This window comes from Aythya fuligula, unplaced genomic scaffold (assembly GCF_009819795.1).
Source record: "Aythya fuligula isolate bAytFul2 unplaced genomic scaffold, bAytFul2.pri scaffold_54_arrow_ctg1, whole genome shotgun sequence".
NCBI lineage: Eukaryota > Metazoa > Chordata > Aves > Anseriformes > Anatidae > Aythya > Aythya fuligula.
Window position 1 is genome coordinate 53,053 of NW_022473992.1, and position 22,417 is coordinate 75,469.

Here is a 22,417-nt window from a genome sequence, read left to right on the forward strand (position 1 = left end):
ACCTGGCAGCCCTCTTGGTGCTGTTGCTGTGGCAACCCTGAGGGCGTGGCAGCCATGTTGGAAGCTGGCAGCCATCTTAGCGCCTGGCAGTCATTGTTTGACTATCACCATGGCAACCCTGAAGGCCTGGCAGCCATATTGGAACCTGGCAGGCATCTTAGGGCCATCCCCATGGCAACCCTGATGCCCTGGCAGCCATCTTGGCTCCTGGCAGCCATCCTTTCCCCATCAGCATGGCAACCTTGATGCCCAGGCGGGCATCTTGGATGCTGGCATCCCCAATTAGCCCCATTAATTAATGCCCAGCACTATCGATCCTCTCCCAACGCAGCCTTTATTCGGGGGGGGTCGGGGCTCAGCGCCTCCTCCGGCCACCTGCAGGAAGGAGGACAGACGAGATGAGGCAGCAGCGCCACGAGGAGCGGCGCCGCCACCCGCAGGGGCTGCTGGGATCCTGGAGGACTCACCCCGCCGCCGGCCCCTCCCCCTCTTGGCCAGCGTCTTCCTCCTCTTGGGCGCCACCTGTAAGGAGGAGGGGGGGGGGGAGGGGGGTGAGAGGGGGCACCCATGGGTGCTGGGGGGGGCGGGGAGGGTCTCGGGGGGGCTCCCACCTGCTCGGGGGCGCCCAGCAGGGCGGGGGCGGCTCCGAAATGGGTGATGGAGTCCAGGGGGGGCGCCCCCAGGGCCCGGCGGCGCCGCTGCGCCCGCTGCTGCCGCGTCTCGGCCAGCCGCACCAGCAGGGACTCCTCCAGGCGGGTCCTGGGGGGCGGGGCTTGGCGTCAGGGGGCGGGGCTTGCTGCCCGGGGGGCGTGGTTTAAGGATAGAGGGCGTGGCCTGCGAGGGGAGTGGGCTGGGAGGGGGTGTGGGCCTATAGGAGGCCTTGGGGGTGGTGGAGTGGGAGGGGAAATGGGGCGTGGCTTAAAGGGGGTGTGACCGAAATGGGCGTGGTCTGCGTGGGCGTGGCCCTCAGGGGTGGGGTTATAAGGGAGGGGCGTGGCTTGGTGGTGGGCATGGTCTAAAGGGAGGGGTGTGGCCTCGATCTTCCCCCTCCCCTTTGTGCTATACAGGAAGGGGGCGTGGCTTTTAAAGGGGGCGTGGTCTGGTTGGTGTAACACGGTGGGCGTGGCATAATGAAGGGGGCGTGGCTTCCCGAGGGGGCGTGGCCTCTAATCCTAAGCCCTCCCCTCTCCATCCTTCCTATAACACAAGTGGGGTAAGGAGGGGGCGTGGCCTTAAAGGAGGGGCGTGGCTTATAGAAAAGGGGGCGTGGACTGAAGGGGCGTGGCCTCGAGGGAGGGGGCGTGGCCTGTGGGCACCCCCAGCCTCAACCTCCCCCCCATAGGGCAGGGAACTGGGCCCACAGATGCCATATACGGAGCAGGGGGCGGAGCTACGTGGCGAGGGGCGGGGCTGAAGGGCCGGGGGCGTGGCCTGCTCACCGCTGCTCCTCCTCCCGCGAGGGGCGGAGCCCGTTGGCCCCGCCCACCTCCTCGGGGGCGTCGCCCAGCTCCTCCCGCAGCTCCCGCACCAGGGCACTGCCCAGGGCCCGGCGCCGCGCCGCCGCCAGCGCCCGCTGCTCCCGCTCAGGGCCCGCCTCGTCTGGGATTAGGGCGGGATTAGGCGGGATTAGAGGGGATTAGAGGGGTCGGGGAGGAGCTGGGGAGGGATTAGGGGGGACAATGAAGGAATTATGGAGGGATTATGGGGAATAAGGGCGAGATTAAGGGGGATTAGGGGGGATTAGGCGGGATTATGGGGGTCGGGAAGGGGCTGGGGAGGGATTAGGGGAGGGTTACGGGGGACAATGAAGGAATTATGGAGGGATTATGGGGAATAAGGGCGAGATTAAGGGGGATTAGGGGGGATTAGGCGGGATTATGGGGGTCGGGAAGGGGCTGGGGAGGGATTAGGGGAGGGTTACGGGGGACAATGAAGGAATTATGGAGGGATTATGGGGAATAAAGGTGGGATTAAGGGGGATTAGGGGGGTCGGGGAGGGATTATGGGGCATTAGGTGGAATTATGGAGGAATTATGGGGAATAAGAGAGGGTTTGGGCGGATTAGAGGGGATTATGGGGCATTAGAAGAGATTATGGAGGGATTAGGATGGATTAGAGTGGAAAATGAAGGTATTATAGAGAGATTATAGGGAATAAGGGTGGAATTAGGGGTTATTATTGCAGGATTAGGGGGATTAAAGACGGGTTGTGGGGATTAGGGTGGCAGTATTGGGGGATTAGGAATAAAAATGGGGGAATTAGGGGGATTATGGGAGGATTAGGAGTATTTTGGGGGAAAATTGAGGAATTTCAGAGGCATTATGAAGGATTAGGGTGGGATTATAGGGAAAAAGTGGGATTATGTAGATTTTGAGGGAAAACAGGGATCATTGGGAGTTTGGTGGGATTATGGGGCATTTAGGGGGAAAATACAAGGATTAAGGAAGAATAATGGGGAATTTAAGGGGGATTTAGGGGTGTAATGAAGGATTATGGATGGATTACGGGGGATTAAGGAGGGATTAGAGGGATTAGGTGGGATTATGCGGGATTAGGCTTACCGTACTGCACGGGCACGAGGCGGGGGGGCACGTAGCGCCGCCCCCCGCCCAGCCCCGGGGCCTTCGTCGCGCTCGGCCCCTCCTCATCCTCCTCCTCCTCCTCCTCTTCATCCTAGAAACCCCAAAAACCCCCAAAATTGACCCAAAACCCCCCAAAAATCGATCAAACCCCCCCAAAATTGACCAAAATCCCCCCAATTCCCCCCAAAACCTCCCCCTGCTCACCCCCATGTTGCCGGGCTGGGGCCGGAAGCGCAGCGGGTCGTTGGCTCCTGGGGGTGATTGACAGCTGTCAATCAACAGTCCGCCAACGGGACTTTTTGGGGCAAATCCAGGGGATTTTGGGGTTCAGGGGGAGGGGATTTTTGGGGTGAATTCGGGGGATTTTGGCCCACCCGGCGCCCCGGCGGCGGCCGCCCGCAGCAGCTTGTCCAGGTGGTAGCGCAGGCGCAGCTCCATGGGGCGCGACTTCTCCAGCACCTAAACGGCCGGAATTCACCCCAAAAACCACCCCGGTGAGGCCACGCCCCCTTTTCTCGAAGCCACGCCTCTTTTTCCGAAGCCACGCCCACCCGTTAGGCCACGCCCTTTCCGTAAAGCCACGCCCCCTCCCCCTCTATCAGCACCAGGTCTATTGGGTCCCTCCCTATGCCTCAAGGCCATGCCCCCTTTGTGGAAGCCACGCCCACCTCAGGTCACGCCCCCCGGTTCAGACCACACCCTCCCACCAGGCCATGCCCTCTGCATGAAGCCACGCCCCCTTTTAACCCTTTAAGGGCTGGTTAACCCCCCACCCCCACAGCGTAACAGCCAATCCCAGCCTCCTTTCCCAGGCTCCTCCCCCTATAGGCCCCGCCCCTTCACTAGACCACGCCCCCAGCCATAACCACGCCCCCTTTTCCCCTTTAAGAGCTGGTTAACCCCCCACACCCCGCCCCTACCCATGATATATCAGCCAATCCTGACCTCCTGCACCAAGCCCCGCCCACACAGGCTCCGCCTACCTCATAGGCCACACCCCTCGATCAGACCACGCCCCTTTTCTCTAGCCACGCCCCCCTTTTAACCCTTTAAGGGCCCTTTTAACCCTTTAAGGGCCCTTTTAACCCTTTAAGGGCCACTTAATGCATCTCCTACCTACCCCCACCCCCGCTATATCGGCCAATCCCAGCCTCCCCCTTCAGGCCCCGCCCCCCACAGGCCCCGCCCCCTCCCGTAGGCCCCGCCCCCTCACCAGGCGTGTCTCCAGCAGGCGGGGCAGGGCCGGCAGCGCCCCCAGGGCCCCCCCCCGGCACTTGGTGGCCAGCAGCAGCCCCAGGTCCCCCAGGTACTGCAGCAGCGCCTGCGCCCGCACCCCCAGCAGGGACAGGCCCTGGGGGGGCGAAAAGGCACCGAAATCACCCCAAAACACGGCCAAACAACGCAAATCCCAACCAAAATACCCCAAAACACACCCCAAAGAACCCAAATCCCACCCCAAGGAACCCGAATCCCAACCAAATTAAACCAAATCCCAACCAAAGGAACAGAAATCCCCCCCAAAGAACCCAAATCCCACCCAAATCACCCTGAAACCCACTCCAAAGAACCCAAATCCCCCCCAATTCCCCCCAAAATCCCTCCCAACCCCCCCAATAGCCCCCAATTCCCCCTGAAGACCCCCAAAGTCCCCCCCAAAACCTTCCAATTCCTCCTCAAGACCCCCAAGATCCCCCAATTCCCCCTTAAGACCCCCCAAACCCCCCAATTCCTCCCCAAACACCCCAAATTCCCCCACAAGACCCGCCAAATCCCCCCAATTCCCCCCCAAGACCCCCAAAATCCCCCCAAAACCCCTCAATTCCCTCTCAAGACCCCCCAAACCGCCCCCAAATCCCCAACCCCCCCAATTTCCCCTCAAGACCCCCCAAATTCCCCCTAAAACCTCCAAAGTCCCCTGAATTCCCCCCAAAACCCCCCAATTCCCTCTCAAGACCCCCCAAAATCCTTCCTAAACCCCTTAATTTCCCCTCATGACCCCCAAATTCCCCCTGAAAACCCCCAATATCCTCCTAACTCCCCCCAAACCTCCCCAATTTCCCCTCAAGACCCCCCAATTCCCCCCAGAATCCCCAAGTTCCCCCTCAGGACCCCAAAACCCCCCGAATTCACCCCAAATTCCCCCCGGTACCTTGTCCGTGCGGAGCTCCCCGCCCCGCAGCCTCCTCAGCAGCCCCCGGCCGTGCTCCGTCACCGCCGCCACCTGTAAGGGGGGGGGGGGGGGCAAACACCCATTTTGGGGCCATTTCGGGCCTTTTTGGGGTCCCGGGAACCCTCCCGAGGCGGTTTTGGGGCGATTTGGGCCGGTTTTGGGGCCGCACCTGCTCCCTCAGCGCCCCCAGCAGCGCCACGGCCTCCGCCACCTCCGCCATCTTGCGGCCGCCTCTGAGGGGAAGGACGCCGGCCAATCAGAGCGCGCCGCCGTGGCAGCTGAACCAATCAGGACGCGCCGCCGCGGCCGCTGGGCCAATGGGAGGGCGAGCCGGGCGGGGAGGGTCCCGCCCACTTCGCCTCACGGCAGCGCGTGGGGAGGGTGGGGATCAAAGAGGCGGAGGAACCAGTGGGAGGGCAGAGGGCGGTGATTGACGCACAGATTGACCAATGGGAAGCGGAGGCGGGAAGTGCCTCGCAGCGCGTGTGGGGGCGGAGACGAACGAGGCGAAGCGACCAATGGGAGTGCGGGGTGAAGTGATTGACGCGCGGCTCGACCAATGGGGTGCGGAGGCGGGAAACGCCTCAGAGGGGAAGGGGCTGAGGGTCCTGAGGGGGCTCAGAGACCACAAACCCCCCTCAGGTACCACAAAGCCCCCCAGAAAGCCCCGAAAATCCCCAAAATCCACCCAAAATCCCCCATAGAGCCCCTTCAGACCCCATAACCCACCCCTAGACCCCCCCAAGACCCCCATAAGCCCCCAAAATTCCCCCACAACCCCCCCGGGACCCCTTAAAGCCCCCCATAATCCCCCCAAACCCCCCCTAGGACCCCAAAAAACCGCAAATCCCATAATTCCCCCAAATCTCCCCCAAATTCCCCCAAAACCTCCTCAAGACCCCGTAAGGCCCCCACAACGACCCCACAACACCCAAAAACCCCCAAATTCTACCCAAAAAAAACGCCCCATTTCCACTTTTCTTCCCCCATAACCCCGCGTAGGACCCCAAAAAACCCCAAATCTTCCCAAAAACCCCCCAAAACCCCCAATTCCCCCCAAAAAACCCCAATTTCTTCCTTCTCTCTTTTTATTCTCAACCGCGGGGGGGGGAGGGCGGGGAGGGGAGGGGCCGGGTCGGGTGGGCGGGGCCGAGAGGGGGCGGGGCGCGAGGCGAGGGGCGCGGCCGTGGCGATTTTGGGTGGAAAAAGGCTGTTTTTGGGGCCGTTCAGCGGCGCCCCCCCCGGTCCCTCAGGGGGGTGCTGCGGCTGCGGCTGCGGCGCTTGGGGGGGTCCCGGCGGGAGGGGGGGGGCGGGGCCGAGGAGGAGGAGGAGGGGGCGGAGCCGGGGGCGGAGCCTTGCGAGGAGGGCGGGGGGGGCGGCGGAGGGGGCGGGGGCGGAGGGGGGCGGTCCCGCGAGCTGGCCCCGCCCCCGGCCCCGCCCCGCTTGGCGCTGGCCCCGCCCCCCCGCAGCCGCTGCTCCTCCTCCTCCTGCTCCTTGCGCCGCCGCTCCCGCTCCCGGGCCCGGGCCGCTCGCTCCGCCTGCTTCTGGATGAACTGCGGGAAAGGGGCGGGGCCTGCGGTCAGGCACGCCCACCGAGAGGGCACGCCCACCGAGAGGGCACGCCCACCCGGCCTAGGCCCCGCCCAGCAGCTTTAAACCACGCCCACCCCCATACAACCCGCTTGGATCTGGGGTTAGGGGCACAGAGAGGCCACGCCCACTTCGTAGCCACGCCCCCAATATGCCGCGCTTACCTTAGGCTCCTCCCACCAACCTAAGACCACGCCCACCCCGCCCAAACCCCGCCCACCCCCCTAAAACCCAACCCAACCCCCTTAGGTACAGGGTTAGGATGAGACAAGGAGGCCCCGCCCACTTCGTAGCCACGCCCCCAAGTCGCCACGCCCACCCAGGCCACGCCCAGCACCCACAAGTCACGCCCACTCCCCTAAACCCCACCCACCCCCTTATACAGTAGCACTCAGACGGAGCACAAAGGGGAAGCCACGCCCATCCCCGTGACCACGCCCACTGGTTCTAACCACGCCTCTTTCCTAACCACGCCCACTTTCCCAGACCACGCCCCCCTCCCCTTAAAGCCCCAGCGTGCCTCCCCCCCACGCCCCCTTTCGGGAAGCCCCGCCCACGCCGTAACCACGCCCACTTGTTGAGACCCCGCCCCCCGGGTGTGACCCCGCCCCCCAGGCCCCGCCCACCTGGCTGTCGGTGAGCGGCAGCCAATAGATGCAGGGCGCCGCCTTGGTCTTGCGGAAGAGGTCGTCCAACAGCTTGGCCGGGGGCTCCTCGGGCGGCTTCTCTGGGGGCGGGGCCTCGTCAGGACACGCCCCCTTCCCTCCCGAGCCCCGCCCACAGCCCGAAACCCCGCTTCCCTTTAGCCCCGCCCCTTTCCCTTTAACCCCGCCTCCAGCCCTGTATACCCAGCCCCTGCCCTTCCAATAAGCCCCGCCCACCTCCTCTTAAACCCCGCCCCCTCCTCCCTCAGCCCCTCCCCTATTCATTTAGCCCCGCCCCCTCGCCATTTAGCCCCTCCCCTCTTAGCCCCGCCCCTTTTCCCATACCCTCCTCCCTTTCCCTCCCCTTTAAGCCCCTCCCACACCCTTTAACCCCTCCCCTTCCCTTTAAGCCCTGCCCCTTCTTCATTAACCCCTCCCCTACCCCTTTTAGCCCCTCCCCCTTTTCCATTAAGCCCCACCCCTTCGAGCCATCTCTTTAAACCCCTCCTCCAAGCCCCACCCCTTCCCCTTAGGCCCCTCCCCTCCCCTTAACCCCCGCCCCCTCCCTCAAGCCCCTCCCCCAAGCCCCGCCCCTTTGCGCTAAGCCCCGCCCCTCACCTCTCTTCTCCGCCCTCCCCTCCCGTGGGCGTGGCCTCTCCCTGTCCCCTCCGCGCTGGGGGCGTGGCCGGGCCCCTCCCCCTCCCCCTGCGGCTCCTCCTCCAGCCCCGCCCCCTCCGGCGGCCGAGTGGGCGGAGCCTCCCCCTCCTCCTCCGTGGTGGTGGTGGTGGGCGTGGCCTCCGGGCTCGGGGGCGGGGCTTGGCGAGCGGGGGGGCGGGGCCTTGTCGCGGTCCCACTCCCGCTCCCCCCGCGCCCGCTCCCGCCGGGCCTGGGCCCGCTCGCGCTCCGCCCTCAGCCCCGCCCCCCCCGGGACAGGCCCCGCCCCCCCGCCGCCCGGCCCCGCCCCCCCGCCCCCGCCCCGCCCCAGGTGGGAGGGGTGGGGGGCGAGGGGGGAGGGGGCGGAGCCTGCGCTGCCCGGCCCCGCCCACGAGGTGTCGGAGGGGAGGCCCCGGTGGAAGTCCAGCTGGGGGGGGAGGGGAAAGGGGCGGGGTTAGAGGGGGGCACGCCCACCGAGTGGACACGCCCCCCTCCCCAAGGGTGGCTCCGCCCACTGGGGAGCGCAGGGGGACCCCATAGGGACCCATAGGGAGCTATAGGGACCCACAGAGCCCCATAGGGACCCATAGGGACCCGCAGCTGCCCCATAGCACCCCATAGGGACCCCATAGAGCCCCATAGGGACCCATAGAGACCCCAAAACCACCCCATAGCACCCCATAACTGCCCCATAACCACCCCATATCCCCCCATAGCACCCCAGAGACCCCATAGCCACCCCATAGCGCCCCACAACCACCCCATAACCCCCCATAACCCCCCCATAACCCCCCAAATCCCCCCATACCCACCCCATAACCCCCCATATCCCCCTATAACCCCCCAAATCCCCCCATAACCCCCCCATATCCCCCCATAACCCCCCATAACCCCCCCATAACCCCCCCAAATCCCCCCATATGCCCCCATACCCACCCCATAACCCACCCCATAGCCCCCCGTGTCCCCCCCGACCCCATACCCCCCCCATAGCCCCCCACCTCGTCCTGCTCGGCGAAGTCGGCCGCCAGCAGCTTGGGGTTGGACTGGGGCCACTTCACCCCGTGCAGGGCGTTCCGCGTGGCCACAGCCTCCTCCACCGACGAGTACTGCGGGACACCCAAAAACAGGGTCAGGACCCCCAAAACACCCCCAAAACACCCCAAAAACAGGGTCAGAACCACAGAAACACCCCCAAAACACCCCAAAAACACCCCGAAAATGAGTCAGAACCCCAAAAACACCCCAAAAACACCCCAAAAACAGGGTCAGGACCCCCAAAACACCCCAAAAACACCTCGAAAATGAGTCAGAACCACAGAAACACCCCAAAAACACCCCAAAAACAGGGTCAGGACCCCCAAAACACCCCCAAAACACCCCGAAAATGAGTCAGAACCCCCAAAAACACCCCGAAAACAGGGTCAGAACCACAGAAACACCCCGAAAACACCCCAAAAACAGGGTCAGGACCCCCAAAACACCCCCAAAACACCCCAAAAACAGGGTCAGGACCCCCGAAACACCCCCAAAACACCCCGAAAACAGGGTCAGGACCCCCAAAACACCCCCAAAACACCCCGAAAATGAGTCAGAACCACAGAAACACCCCAAAACACCCCAAAAACAGGGTCAGGACCCCCAAAACACCCCCAAAACACCCCGAAAATGAGTCAGAACCCCCAAAAACACCCCAAAAACAACCCCAGAAACAGTCAGAACCCCAAAAACACCCCGAAAACACCCCAAAAACAGGGTCAGAACAACAGAAACACCCCAAAAACACCCCGAAAATGAGTCAGAACCCCCAAAACACCCCAAAAACACACCAAAACAGAGTCAGAACCACAGAAACACCACAAAAACGCCATAAATACCCCCAAAATACCCTGAAACAGAGTCAGAACCCCAAAACCACCCCGAAAACACCATAAATACCCCAAAAACACTCCAAAAACAGAGTCAGAACCCCAAAAACGCCCCAAAAACACCCCAAAAACAGCGTTAGAACCCCCAAAACACACCGGAAACACCAAAAATGCCCCCAAAACACCCCCAAAATATCCCATAACACCCCAAAAACACCATATACAGCCGATAACTGCCCCAAAAACACCCCAAAAACACCATAAGGACCCCAATAACCCCCCAATGACCCCCTAATCCCCTAATAATCCCCTAATCCCATATTAATCCCCTAATCTCACCGTGACGTAGCAGTGGGACTTGATCCTGTCTATCCAGAAGCCCCCAGAGTGACCCCAAATGACCTGATATGACCCCGTATGACCCCAATAACCCCCCAATGACCCCCTAATCCCATAATAATCCCGTATTAATCCCCTAATCTGACCGTAACATAGCAGTGGGACTTGATCCTGTCGATCCAGAAGCCCCCAGAGTGGCCCCAAATGACCCCAGAATGACCCCATATGACCCCATAGCCCCCCCAATGACCCCAATGACCCCCTAATCCCATAATAATCCCGTATTAATCCCCTAATCTGACCGTAACATAGCAGTGGGACTTGATCCTGTCGATCCAGAAGCCCCCAGAGTGGCCCCAAATGACCCCAGAATGACCCCATATGACCCCATAGCCCCCCCAATGACCCCAATGACCCCCTAATCCCATAATAATCCCGTATTAATCCCCTAATCTGACCGTGACGTAGCAGTGGGACTTGATCCTGTCGATCCAGAAGCCCCCAGAGTGACCCCAAATGACCCCAAATGACCCCATATGACCCCATAGCCCCCCCAATGACCTCAATGACCCCCTAATCCCCTAATCCCGTAATAATCCCCTAATCTGACCGTAACATAGCAGTGGGACTTGATCCTGTCGATCCAGAAGCCCCCAGAGTGGCCCCAAATGACCCCAGAATGACCCCATATGACCCCATAGCCCCCCCAATGACCCCAATGACCCCCTAATCCCATAATAATCCCGTATTAATCCCCTAATCTGACCGTAACATAGCAGTGGGACTTGATCCTGTCGATCCAGAAGCCCCCAGAGTGGCCCCAAATGACCCCAGAATGACCCCATATGACCCCATAGCCCCCCCACTGACCCCAATGACCCCCTAATCCCATAATAATCCCGTATTAATCCCCTAATCTGACCGTGACGTAGCAGTGGGACTTGATCCTGTCGATCCAGAAGCCCCCAGAGTGACCCCAAATGACCCCAAATGACCCCATATGACCCCATAGCCCCCCCAATGACCTCAATGACCCCCTAATCCCCTAATCCCGTAATAATCCCCTAATCTGACCGTAACATAGCAGTGGGATTTGATCCTGTCTATCCAGAAGCCGTCCTCCCGCAGGGTCCCGGTGCGGCCCAGCAGCTCCTTCAGCTGCCCCAGCGTGAACGGACGCACCTGGGGCAAAGAAATTCACCTTTTTTAGGGCTTTTCACCCCAAAAGCCAAGCCCCCGACCCCTCTGACCCTACCGGGGGAGGTTCCGACACCCCCAGGCCCCGTTTTAGGGGTTCCAGACCCAAAAATCCCCACTTTAGAGCCTTCGAGACCCCAAAATCCCCATTTTTGGATCCAAAAAAGCCCAAATCCGTAATTTTTAGACTCCCAAGACTCAAAAATCCCCATTTTTGGAGTCCCAAGACACCAAAAACCCCCAAAATCCCCAGTTTTAGGGGTTCCAGACCCCCAAATCCCCATTTTTGGATCCAAAACCCCCAAATCCCTCATTTTAAGGGTTTTTAAACCCCCAAATCCCCATCTTTGGAGTCTAAAGACCCCCCAAAAAACCCCAAATCCCTCATTTTTGCACTCCCCAGACCCAAAAACCCCCAAATTCCCCCCAAATTTTATTGGTTTCCAGCCCCCCCCCCCTTTAGCCCCCCTCTGACCCCGCCCCCTCCCTTTAACCCCGCTCCCTTCCCTATAACCCCACCCACCCCTTGTAGCCCCGCCCCTCCCTTAGGCCACGCCCCCTCCCTTTAACCCCACCCCTCCCTTAGCCCCTGACCCCAACCCCCTTTAGCCCCGCCCCCTCCCCTCTAACCCCACCCACCTCCGTGTAGCCCCGCCCCCTCCCTTTAACCCCGCCCACCTCCCTTAGGCCACGCCCCCTTCCCCCCACCCCCTCCCTTAGCCCCCTCCCTCTCCCTTTACCCCCTCCCCTCTCAGACCCCGCCCCCTCCGTTTAGCCCCGCCCCCTTTAGCCCCGCCCCCTCAGGCCCCACCCCTCACCAGGTTGCAGAGGTGCAGGATGGGGGTGGGGCGGGCGCGGGGGGGGGAGGGGCCGGGGGCGGGGCGCACGGGGTCGTCGATCGTCACCGTCACCCCCGCCCCGCGCCGCTGCTGCGACACCGAGCGGCGCCCTAGGGGACCAGCAGGAACCAGTATAAACCAGTACGGACCAGTACGGGACCGGTACGGGACCAGTATGCCACTGGGAGGGGCCACGGCCCCACACAGAGCCCCAAAGGACCCGACCAGTAAGGCCCAGCAGCTCCCAGTAGCTCCCAGTAGCCCCAAATCCCCTCCCAGTGTCCCCAAATTCTACCCAAGGGCCCCCAGATCCCTTCCCAGTATAAACCAGTATAAACCAGTATGGACCAGTATAGCCCTGGCACGCTCCCAGTATCCCCAAACCCGCTCCCAGTAGCTCCCAGTACCCCCAAACCCCCTCCCAGCATCCCCAAATCCTCCCCCAGTACCTCCCAGTCACTCCCAGTATAGACCAGTATGGCCCAGGTCCCCTCCCAGTATCCCCAAACCCCCTCCCAGTAAGTCCCAGTCCCCTCCCAGTCCCCTCCCAGTCCCTCCCAGTCCCCTCCCAGTCCCCTCCCAGTCCCCTCCCAGTATATCCCAGTCCCTCCCAGTAACCCCCAAACCCCCTCCCAGTATATCCCAGTATATCCCACTATATCCCAGTCACCCCAGTATATCCCAGTCCCTCCCAGTCCCTCCCAGTCCCCCCCAATCCCCTCCCAGTCCCTCCCAGTCCCCCCCAAACTCCCCCCCAGTCCCTCCCAGTATATCCCAGTCCCTCCCAGTCCCCCCCAATCCCCTCCCAGTCCCCTCCCAGTCCCCCCCAGTCCCCTCCCAGTATATCCCAGTTCCCCCCAGTCCCCCCCAGTCCCTCCCAGTCCCTCCCAGTATATCCCAGTACCCCCAGTACCCTTCTGCTCCTCCTCTCCGCCCTGCAGGGAGGGGCCCCCGCCGGCGGGGGGGGCGGGGCCAGCGGCGGGCGGGGCGGAGCCAGCGCCGAGGGGGGCGTGGCCGGCAGCGGCGGGGGGCGGGGCCGGGGGGCGGGGCTCGGCGTTGGCCACGCCCCCTCCCTCCTCCCCCTCCCCCCCCCGCCCGTTCTCCGGCACCACCTGGGGGGGGGAGGGGCAGAGTTAAAGGGGGGGGGGGGGGGGGGGGTGAATTTTGGGGCCAATTCCGGCGGTTTTGGGCAATTCCCGACCTGGGTGACGGTGCGGCAGATCTTCAGGGGGGGCGGGGCTTGGGGCTCCGCCCCCGGTGACGTCACGGCCGAGGCCCCGCCCCCCTCGTCCTCCTCCTCGATGTCCCCCGGGGGGTGCAGCTCCACCACCGCCTCCTGGGGGGGGGCGCGCGCCGGGATCAGGCCCTGAGTTTGGGGCGAAAAACGGCGATTTTGGGCAAATCGGAAATATGACAAAGGGGCCAGGGGGCGGGGAGGGGGAGAGGGGGGGATTTGGGGGGGTTTTGGGGGGTTTTGGGGGAGTTTGGGGGGTTTTGGGGGAGTTTGGGGGGGTTTGGGGGAGTTCGGGGGGTTTTGGGCAATTTTGGGGGGGTTTGGGGGGTTTTGGGGGGTTTGGGGTGAGTTTGAGGGATTTCGGGGGCTTTTGAGTGGATTTGGGACCGTTTAGGGGCAATTTGGAGGATTTGGGGCTTTTGGGGGGGATTTGGGGCAATTTGGAGGATTTGGGGCTTTTGGGATCATTTTTGGGGAATTTGGGGTAGATTTGGGGAAGATTTGGGGCCAATTTGCAGGATTGGGTCATTTTAGGTCTATTTTGGGGCAATTTGGGGCGGATTTGGGGTCAATCTGTAGGATTTAGGTCCAACACGGCCCCAATTTATAGGACTTTGTGTCTTTTGGGCCAATTTTTGACCAATCTGGGTCCGATTTGGGTCCAATTTTTGGCATTTGCCGTCTTTGGGCTCACTTGGGTCCATTTTGGGTCCATTTAGGGCCAATTTGGGTCCATTTCGAGACCAATTTATAGGGTTTGGTGTCTTTGGGGTCAATTTGGAGCCATTTTGGGCCAATTTGGGGCAGAATCAGACCCAGTTTGGGGCCAATTTTCGGAATTTGCCCTCTTTGGGCTCACTTGGGTCCAATTTGGGTCCATTTAGGGCCAATTTGGGTCCAACATGGGCTCAATTTATAGGATTTGGTGTCCTAGGGACCAGTTTAGGGCCAATTTGGGTCATTTTGGGGCAGATTTGGGTCCAATTTGGGTCCAACTTGGGTCCAATTTATAGGATTTGGTGTCTTTGGGGCCGATTTGTGCCATATTTAGGCCAATTTAGGGCAGATCTGGGCCCTTTTTGTGTCCAAATTTTGGAATTTGACCTCTTTGGGCTCACTTAGGTCCATTTTGGGTCTATTTAGGGCCACTTTGGGTCCAACTTAGCACCAATTTATAGGATTTGGTGTCTTTAGGACCAATTTTGGCCGTATTTAGGCCAATTTTTAGTCAACCTGCGTCCAATTTGGGTCCCATTTTTGGCATTTGCCGTCTTTGGGCTCACTTGGCTCCATTTTGGGTCCATTTCGGGCCAATTTGGGTCCAATTTGAGTCCAATTTATAGGATTTAGCCTCTTTGTGCCCGATGTGCTCCATTTGGGCCGGATTTTCCCCCAGTTTCTGCCCGATTTGTGCCCTTCCACCCCCCCGGGGCGGTGCCGGGCGGTGCCGGGCGCGTTTTGGGGCGAAAAAGGGGGCTTTTGGCTGACCTTGAGGGAGTCGGTGCTGATGCTGATGCAGGGTCTCCGCGCCCCGCCGGCCGTGCTCGCCCCCCAGCGCCGCTTCCGCCCCGCCCCCGCCGCCGGCCCCGCCTCCGCCGCCTCCGGCCCCGCCCCCTTGGCTGCCATTGGTGGGGAGAGAGCGCCGGGGGGGGGGCGGGGTCAGGGCTGGGCACGCCCCCTTGATGGAACGAGCCACGCCCCCTCCGCTACCCCCCCCCCCCCCTTCCTGGAGCCTACCTGTGGCTGCGATGGCGTCACCTAATTTGCATATGAAGCCACGCCCACCCACAAAACCCGCCCCTAACCACCAGGCCACGCCCCCTCCCTTCAGCCCCACCCCCTCCTTTAAGCCCCGCCCCCTCCTTTAAGCCCCGCCCCCTCCCTATTCCCCAAACCCTTCCCCTTTCCCCTCATGACGCCATCTAATTTGCATACAGAGCCACGCCCACCCACAAACCCCGCCCCTTACACCAGGCCACGCCCCCTCAATCAAGCCACGCCCCCTCCCTTAAGCCACACCCCTTTTATCAAGCCCCACCCCCTCCTTTAAGCCCCACCCCAACACCTGCATTCCACCCCTAATTTGCATACAAACGCCCCGCCCACCCCCAAACCCCGCCCACCACCCAGGCCACGCCCCCCTCCCTCAAGCCCCACCCCCTCCTTCAAGCCCCACCCCTCCCTTTAAGCCCCGCCCCCTCCTTTACCCCCTCCCCCTCCCTTTAACCCCCTCCCAGCCCCTTTTAGCCCCGCCCCCTCCCTGGCCACGCCCTCCCCTTAAGCCCCGCCCCCTCCCCGAGGCCCCGCCCCCTCCTCAAGCCCCGCCCCTCTCACCCAGCAGGGCGATCTTCCTCTTGAAGGCCTTGGGCTGGGCCTGGGGGGGGGGGGGGGAGGGAGGGGGGGACCCGGAAGGGGGCGGAGTCACCACGGGGGGCGTGGCTTGCGGTAGGCCACGCCCCTTCGTGCCGCTTGGCTCCGCCCCCTCCCTCCCCTCCCCCTTAGCGGGCGGTATCAGGAAGGGGTGGGGGGTGGGGGGGAGGGGGCGGGGCTTGTGATGTCATCGCCAGGGGGCGGGGCCAAGCCGTGGCCGCCAATGGGAGGGAGGGGGCGGGGCCAGGGCTATGTGGGGCGCCCCATAAGTGTGGGGCGGGATCGAGGGGGGCTGTGGGGCGCCCCCTAAGTGGGAATTGGGGGTCTGGGGATCTATGGGGCGCCCCATAAGTAACGCTATGGGGCCCAGAAAATCTATGGGGCGCCCCATAAGTGAGGCTATGGGGCTCCAGAATCTGTGGGGCGCCCCATAAGTGACTGTATGGGGCCCTGAGGATCTATGGGGTGCCCCATAAGTAGTACTTGGGGGTCCTAGGAGCTATGGGGCGCCCCATAAGTGGCACTTGGGGGTCCTGGGATCTGTGGGGCGCCCCATAAGTAACGTCTATGGGGCTCCAAAATCCGTGGGGCGCCCCATAAGTGAGGCTATGGGGCCCAGAGGATCTATGGGGCGCCCCATAAGTAGAACAGGGGGGTCCTGGGATCCATGGGGCGCCCCATAAGTGAGGCTATGTGGTCCTGAGGATCTGTGGGGCGCCCCATAAGTGGTACTTGGGGGTCCTGGGATCTATGGGGCGCCCCATAAGTGGTACTTGGGGGTCCTGAGGATCTATGGGGCGCCCCCCAAGTGGCGCCAGCGAGCCGGGAGGTCCGTGGGGTGCCCCACAAGTGGGATTTGGGGGGGTCCTGAGCATCCGTGGGGTGCCCCACAAGTGGCACTTGGGGGTCCTGAGGTTCCGTGGGGTGCCCCATAAGTGACATTTGGGGGTCCTCGAGTCCGTGGGGTGCCCCATAAGTGAGCTTTTGGGGTCCCGGAGTCCGTGGGGCGCCCCCTAAGTGGCGGTTGGGGGGCTGGAGATCTGTGGGGTGCCCCCTAAGTAGCAGCCGGGGGTCCCGAGGATCTATGGGGTGCCCCACAAGTAGGATTTGGGGGTCCTGGAGTCCGTGGCGTGCCCCATAAGTGGCGGTTGGGGGGCTGGAGATCTGTGGGGTGCCCCCTAAGTAAGGTTTGGGGGTCCTGGAGTCCGTGGCGTGCCCCATAAGTGAGGTTTTGGGGTCCCGAGGATCTGTGGGGTGCCCCATAAGTAGCGCTATTGGGTCTTGAGATCCGTGGGGCGCCCCATAAGTAGCAGTTGGGGGTCCTGAGGATCTGTGGGGTGCCCCATAAGTGGCACTTGGGGGTCCTGGAGTCCACGGCGTGCCCCATAAGTGAGGTTTTGGGGTCCCAATGATCTGTGGGGTGCCCCATAAGTAGCGCTTGTGGGTCCCAGAGTCCGTGGGGTGCCCCATAAGTGAGATTTTGGGGTCCCGAAGATGTGTGGGGTGCCCCATAAGTAGCAGTTGGGGGGCTGGAGATCTGTGGGGTGCCCCATAAGTAACGGTTTGGGGGTCCTGGAGTCCACGGCGTGCCCCATAAGTGAGGTTTTGCCCCATAAGTAGTAATTGTCAGTCTTGAGGATCTGTGGGGTGCCCCATAAGTAGCACTTGTGGGTCCTGGAGTCCGTGGGGTGCCCCATAAGTAGCGGTTGGGGGTCCCGAAAATCTCTGGGGTGCCCCATAAGTGACAGCTTTCAGTCCCAAGCATCCGTGGGGTGCCCCATAAGTGGCGCTATGGGGCCCGGAGATCCGTGGGGCGCCCCAAAAGTAGCAGTTGTGGGTCTTGAGATCTGTGGGGTGCCCCATAAGTAGCAGTTTTCAGTCCTGAGCAGTCGTGGGGTGCCCCATAAGTAGCACTTGGGGGTCCCGAGAATCTATGGGGTGCCCCATAAGTAGCGGTTTTCAGTCCTGAGGATCCGTGGGGCGCCCCATAAGTGGCACTGTGGGGCATGGAGTCCGTGGCGTGCCCCGTAAGTAGTGGTTGGGGGTCCCAATGATCTGTGGGGCGCCCCCTAAGTTGCACTTGTGGGTCTTGAGAATCTCTGGGGCGCCCCATAAGTAGCAGCTGTGGGTCTTGAGATCCGTGGGGTGCCCCATAAGTGGCGCTATGGGGCCTGGAGTCAGCGGCGTGCCCCATAAGTGGTGCTGTGGGGCTCTGAATTCTGTGGGGTGCCCCATAAGTTGCGATTTTCAGTCCAGAGAATCCGTGGGGCGCCCCATAAGTGGCAGTTATGGGTCCTGAGGATCCGTGGGGCGCCCCATAAGTAGCACTTGTGGGTCTCGAGCATCTGTGGGGTGCCCCATAAGTGACGCTATGGGGCCCTGGGATCTATGGGGCGCCCCATAAGTAGCAGTTGTGAGTCTTGAGCTCCCCGTAAGGGGCACTTGTGGGTCCTGGAGTCTGTGGGGTGCCCCATAAGTAGCGGTTGGGGGTCCCGAGGATCTATGGGGTGCCCCATAAGTAGAACTTGTGGGTCCTGGAGTCCGCGGCGTGCCCCATAAGTGGCGCTACAGGGCTCTGAGTTCTGTGGGGTGCCCCCTAAGTAGCAGCTGGGGGTCCCAAGGATCTATGGGGCGCCCCCTAAGTAGCACTTGTGGGTCCCGCGGATCTATGGGGCGCCCCATAAGTGGCTTCGGGAGGCCCGGCGCCCTTTGGTGCGGGCCGAGTCCTTTGGGGGGGCACGTGTGGGGCGCTGTGGGGCGCCGTGGGGCACTTGTGGGTCGCCGTGGGGCGTCGAGGTCCCGGGGGCGGCGGCGGGAGGAGGCACTTGGGGGTCGCGCAGCTCCGGCCGTGGGGCGCCCCCCAAGTGTGGGGCGCGGGGCGGCGGCGGCGGGGGGGGGCTCCGTCAGCCAGCGCTGGGTGCCCAAAAGAGAGACGTTGGGGGGTCCCGGAGATCCGTGGGGCTGCCCCACAAGTGTGGGGCAGGCGGTGGGGCGGGGGGGGGCCCGCCCCACATCTATGGGGCACGGGGTGTGGGGTGGGGGGGGTGTGGGGCACCCCCTAAGTGAGGCAGAGGGGGTGAGGGGGGAGGAGAAAAAGGGGGCGGGGAGGGGGAGGTGGTGGGGGGCGGCGCGCCCCATAAGTGGGGGGTGCCCCACAAGTGTGGGGCTGCCCCACAAGTAGGTATGGGGTGCCCCCCGAGTCGCTATGGGGCTGCCCCCCAAGTAAACGGGGGGGGCCCGGAGGTGCTCAGGGGGTTGTGGGGCTGCCCCCTAAGTAGTTATGGGGCAAAGATCTATGGGGCTGCCCCCCAAGTAGTTATAGGGTGCCTAAGTATCTATGGGGTGCCCCCCAAGTATCTATGGGGTCCCTAAGTAGTTGTGGGGTGCCCCCCAAGTAGTTATAGGGCCCAGAGATGCTCACGGAGCTATGGGGCAGCCCCCCAAGTAGTTATGGGGCACCCTAGAATCGATGGGGTGCCCCCCAAGTAGCTATGGGGCACGTAAATCACTATGGGGCAGCCCCCCAAGTTGCTATGGGGCTGCCCCCCAAGTCCCCATGGGACACCCTAGGATCTATGGGGCTGCCCCCCAAGTCCCTATAGGGCCCGGAGATGCTCACAGATCTATGGGGCAGCCCCCCGAGTAGCTATAGGGCCCCAAATATCTATGGGGCTGCCCCCCAAGTAGCCATGGGGCTGCCCCCTAAGTATCTGTAGGTCCCAGAGACGCTCACGAATCTATGGGGCTGCCCCCCAAGTATCTGTGGGGCACCCTAAAATCTATGGGGCAGCCCCCCAAGTGTCCCCCCACCCCCCACATGTGGGGCTGCCCCCCAAGTGCTCCCTCCCCCACCCCTCCCCCGCCCCTCCCCCCCCTGCCCCACACTTGGGGGTCGTTACCTCGGGGTCCGGGGGGCGCTGGGGGGGGGGGGGCGGCCCCGGGGGGGGGAGGGGGGGGCCCCAAATCCATCGGCAGCGGCGGCTCCGAGCTGGGGGGGGGAGGGGAATCAGTGGGGCTGCCCCATAGCGAGGGGGGAGGGGGGAGGTGTGGGGCTGGCCCCATAGAAAGGGGGGGCTGGGGGGGCTCTGCCCCATAGATCGGGCTCCAGGCCCAGGGGTTGGCCCCATTGGAGCCCCTCCAGCCCCATAGATTCGCCCCCAGCCCCATAGATCCAACCCCTGCCCCATAGATTGGCCCCCAGCCCCATAGATTCTTCCCCCAGCCCCATAGATTCTTCCTCCGGCCCCATAGATCCATTCCCCAGCCCCATAGATTCCTCCCCCAGCCCCATAAAAGTGCCCCCAGCCCCACAGATTCATCCCCTGGCCCCACAGAAGTGCCCCCAGCCCCATAGATTGTTCTCCCTGCCCCATAGATCCCCCCCCAGCCCCATAGAAGCCCCCCACCCACCCCCCAGCCCCATAGATCCCCCCCAGCCCCATAGATCCTTCCCCAGCCCCACAGATCCTGCCCCACATCCCCCCCAGCCCCACAGATCCCCCCTCCCCGCCCCCAGCCCCACATCTCCCACCCCACATCCCCCCGCCCCACAGCTCCTGCCCCACATCCCCCCGCCCCACAGATCCCGCCCCATAGATCCCTGCCCCATAGATTCACCCCCCCCCCCCCCTCACCCCTCTATTGTGGGGCCGGGCGCCGTGCCGGGGCGGCCATCTTGCCGCTTACCCAGCAGCCCCCGCGCGGGGGGGGCGGGGCCAACGCGGCACCGGGGGGGGGGGAGGGGAAGGGAGGGGGAGGGGACCTGGAGAGACCCCGGCCCCACAGGGACCCACAGGGACCCCATAGGGCCCTATAGAGCCCCATAGCGCCCCATAAGTGCCCTATAGCGCCCCATAGCCACCCCATAGCGCCCCATAGGGCCCCATAGAGCCCCATAGGGACCCATAAGTGCCTTATAGGGCCCCATAGCGCCCCATAGAGCCCTATAGGGCCCCATAATGCCCCATAAGTGCCCCATAGCGCCCCATAGAAACCCCATAGCGCCCCATAGAGCCCTATAGGGACCCATAGCTGCCCCACAGCGCCCCATAGAGACCCCACAGTGCCCCATAAGCACCCCATAAGGACCTATAGTGACCCACAGCGCCCCATTGTGCCCCATAGGGACCCCATAGAGCCCTATAGAGCCCCATAAGTGCCCCATAGGGACCTATAACGCCCCATAAGTGCCCCATAGCGCCCCATAGGGACCCCATAAGGCCCCACAGCCACCCCGCAGTGCCCTATAGGGCCCCACAGAGACCCATAGGGACCCCCCTGTGCCCCATAGAGCCCCATAGCGCCCCATAGAAACCCCATAGAGCCCCCATAACCACCCCATAGAGCCCTATAGAGACCCACAGTGCCCCACAGAGCCCTACAGGGCCCCATAGAAACCCCATGGAGCCCCACAGAGCCCCATAGGGACCTATAGGGCCCCATAAGGCCCCCTTTCACCCCACAACCACCCCACAGCACCCCATAGACACCCCATAGAGCCCCATAGCTGCCCCATAGCGCCCCATAGCGCCCCCATTTCACCCCACAGCGCCCCATAAGCACCCCATAGGGCCCCATAGAGACCCCATAGCGACCCCCCAGCCCCACAGCGCCCCATAGGGACCCCATAGGGCCCCATAGCTGCCCCATAGCGCCCCATAGCGACCCCCCAGCCCCATAGGGCCCCACAGAGCCCCATAAGTGCCCCCCCCCCCCCGCCCCTCCCCCTCTCACCGTGTTTCCGGCTCCTGCTGGGGGCCCTGCGGGGGAGGGGCGGGGTCAGGGGGCACCAGTAAGGGACCAGTGCTCCCAGTAAGGACCAGCAACGGCCCCAGGCCCTCCCAGTAACCCCCAGTAACCCCCAGTCCCCTCCCAGACCCCCCCCAGTCCCCTCCCAGTATCCCCCAGTGCCTCCCAGTCCCTCCCAGTGCTCCCAGTCCCCCCCATTTCCCCTCCCAGTGCCCCCATTTCCCCTCCCAGTCCCTCCCAGTCCCCCCCAGTCCCCCCAGTTCCCCTCTCACCGTCCCAGTCCCGGGGGAGCTCCCGGGGGAGGAGGAGCTGGAGGAGGACGGCGACTGGGGCGGGGCCTCGCTGGTGGGCGTGGCCTCAGCGGGGGGCGTGGCCTGGGCCGGCACCGCCCCTTCTGACAGGGGAGGGGGCGAGGGGGAGGCGCGGGTGGGCAGGGCCTGGGTGGGAGGGGGTGGAGCCTCGCTGGTGGGTGTGGCCTCGCGAGGGGGCGTGGCCTCGGCAGGAGGGGCTTCAGAAGGGGGAGGGGCTTCAGGAGGGGGCGTGGCCTCAACGGGGGGCGTGGTTTCTTTGACAGGGGGTGTGGCTTCAGCTTGTGGGGCACCCTCAGGAAGGGGAGGGGCCTCCTGAGGGGGCGTGGCTTCGGCTGGGGGCGTGGTCTCCATGGGGGTTGTGTCTTCAGAAGGGGGAGGGGCCTCAGAAACGGGCGGGGCTTCAGAAGGGGGTGTGGCCTCAGCAGGGGGCGGGGCTTCTGGCTGGGGTTGGGGCTCCACAGTGGGGGCCTCGCAGGGGGGCGGGGCTTCGGAGGGGGGCGGGGCTTCCTGAGGGGGCGGGGCTTGCTGAGGGGGCGGGGCCTCGCCGAGGGGCGTGGCCTCAGGCTCCTCCTCCTCGTCGTCTTCCTCCTCCTCCTCCTCCTCCTCCTCTTCCTCCTCCTCCTCCTCCTGGGGGGGGCGGCGCCGGCCCCGGGGGGGCCCCTCGGGGGCTTTTCGGCCCTGGAGCCAAAAACAATAACTTTTAGAAGCCCCAAAACCGCCGTTTTTTGCCCCAAAAGGGGTGTTTTGGGTTACCTGGCGCACCCGCTCGCTGCGGCGCTCCGGCCGCCGGCCCGGCTCCTCGTCAGAGTCCTCGCAGCTGCGGCCCGAGGCTGTGGGGAGGAAGGGGTTAACGGGGGGTTTTGGGGGATTT

The 22,417-nt window shown here is 63.4% G+C and overlaps 3 protein-coding genes and 1 long non-coding RNA gene across 4 annotated transcripts; all 4 read right to left on the bottom strand.

Annotated features, from left to right (window-relative positions):
• Positions 1 to 321: 321 nt before the first annotated feature.
• Positions 322 to 3,850, bottom strand: NGDN (neuroguidin). Its single transcript, XM_032207223.1, has 8 exons — positions 3,796 to 3,850; positions 2,957 to 3,041; positions 2,787 to 2,833; positions 2,562 to 2,673; positions 1,440 to 1,599; positions 612 to 759; positions 468 to 522; positions 322 to 375 (listed from the first exon to the last, which is right to left on the bottom strand). The coding sequence occupies exons 2-8, from the start codon at positions 3,018 to 3,020 to the stop codon at positions 356 to 358; spliced, it is 606 nt and encodes a 201-aa protein (XP_032063114.1). The 5' UTR covers positions 3,021 to 3,041; positions 3,796 to 3,850; the 3' UTR covers positions 322 to 355.
• A 32-nt stretch (positions 3,851 to 3,882) lies between these two features.
• LOC116501637 lies at positions 3,883 to 4,978 on the bottom strand. Its single transcript, XR_004254472.1, has 3 exons — positions 4,922 to 4,978; positions 4,732 to 4,803; positions 3,883 to 3,933 (listed from the first exon to the last, which is right to left on the bottom strand). It is a non-coding gene; the product is annotated as an uncharacterized LOC116501637 (long non-coding RNA).
• A 134-nt stretch (positions 4,979 to 5,112) lies between these two features.
• ACIN1 (apoptotic chromatin condensation inducer 1) lies at positions 5,113 to 14,743 on the bottom strand. Its single transcript, XM_032207206.1, is given in 12 exon segments — positions 5,113 to 5,360; positions 6,107 to 6,305; positions 6,969 to 7,069; positions 7,605 to 7,894; positions 7,927 to 8,034; positions 8,036 to 8,067; positions 8,642 to 8,749; positions 10,922 to 11,029; positions 11,863 to 12,002; positions 12,797 to 12,995; positions 13,085 to 13,249; positions 14,606 to 14,743. Coding segments are annotated over 12 exon segments (1,836 nt in total).
• LOC116501638 (protein pygopus-like) lies at positions 14,694 to 18,437 on the bottom strand. The gene is made up of 2 exons (XM_032207225.1): positions 15,452 to 18,437; positions 14,694 to 14,736 (listed from the first exon to the last, which is right to left on the bottom strand). Exon 1 carries the CDS (start codon positions 17,099 to 17,101, stop codon positions 16,112 to 16,114), a length of 990 nt encoding a protein of 329 aa, XP_032063116.1. The 5' UTR covers positions 17,102 to 18,437; the 3' UTR covers positions 14,694 to 14,736; positions 15,452 to 16,111.
• Positions 18,438 to 22,417: the final 3,980 nt, after the last annotated feature.

Coding starts and splice junctions, on each gene's coding strand:
- NGDN (XM_032207223.1), bottom strand. CDS start 3,020: ATGGAGCTGCGCCTGCGCTACCACCTGGACAAGCTGCTGCGGGCGGCC. Junction 2,674..2,786: donor CCCAGCCCGGCAACATGGGG/GTGAGCAGGGGG, acceptor TGGGGTTTCTAG/GATGAAGAGGAGGAGGAGGA. Junction 523..611: donor TGCTGGGCGCCCCCGAGCAG/GTGGGAGCCCCC, acceptor TCCTCCTTACAG/GTGGCGCCCAAGAGGAGGAA.
- LOC116501638 (XM_032207225.1), bottom strand. CDS start 17,101: ATGGGGCAAAACCTCACTTATGGGGCACGCCGTGGACTCCAGGACCCC.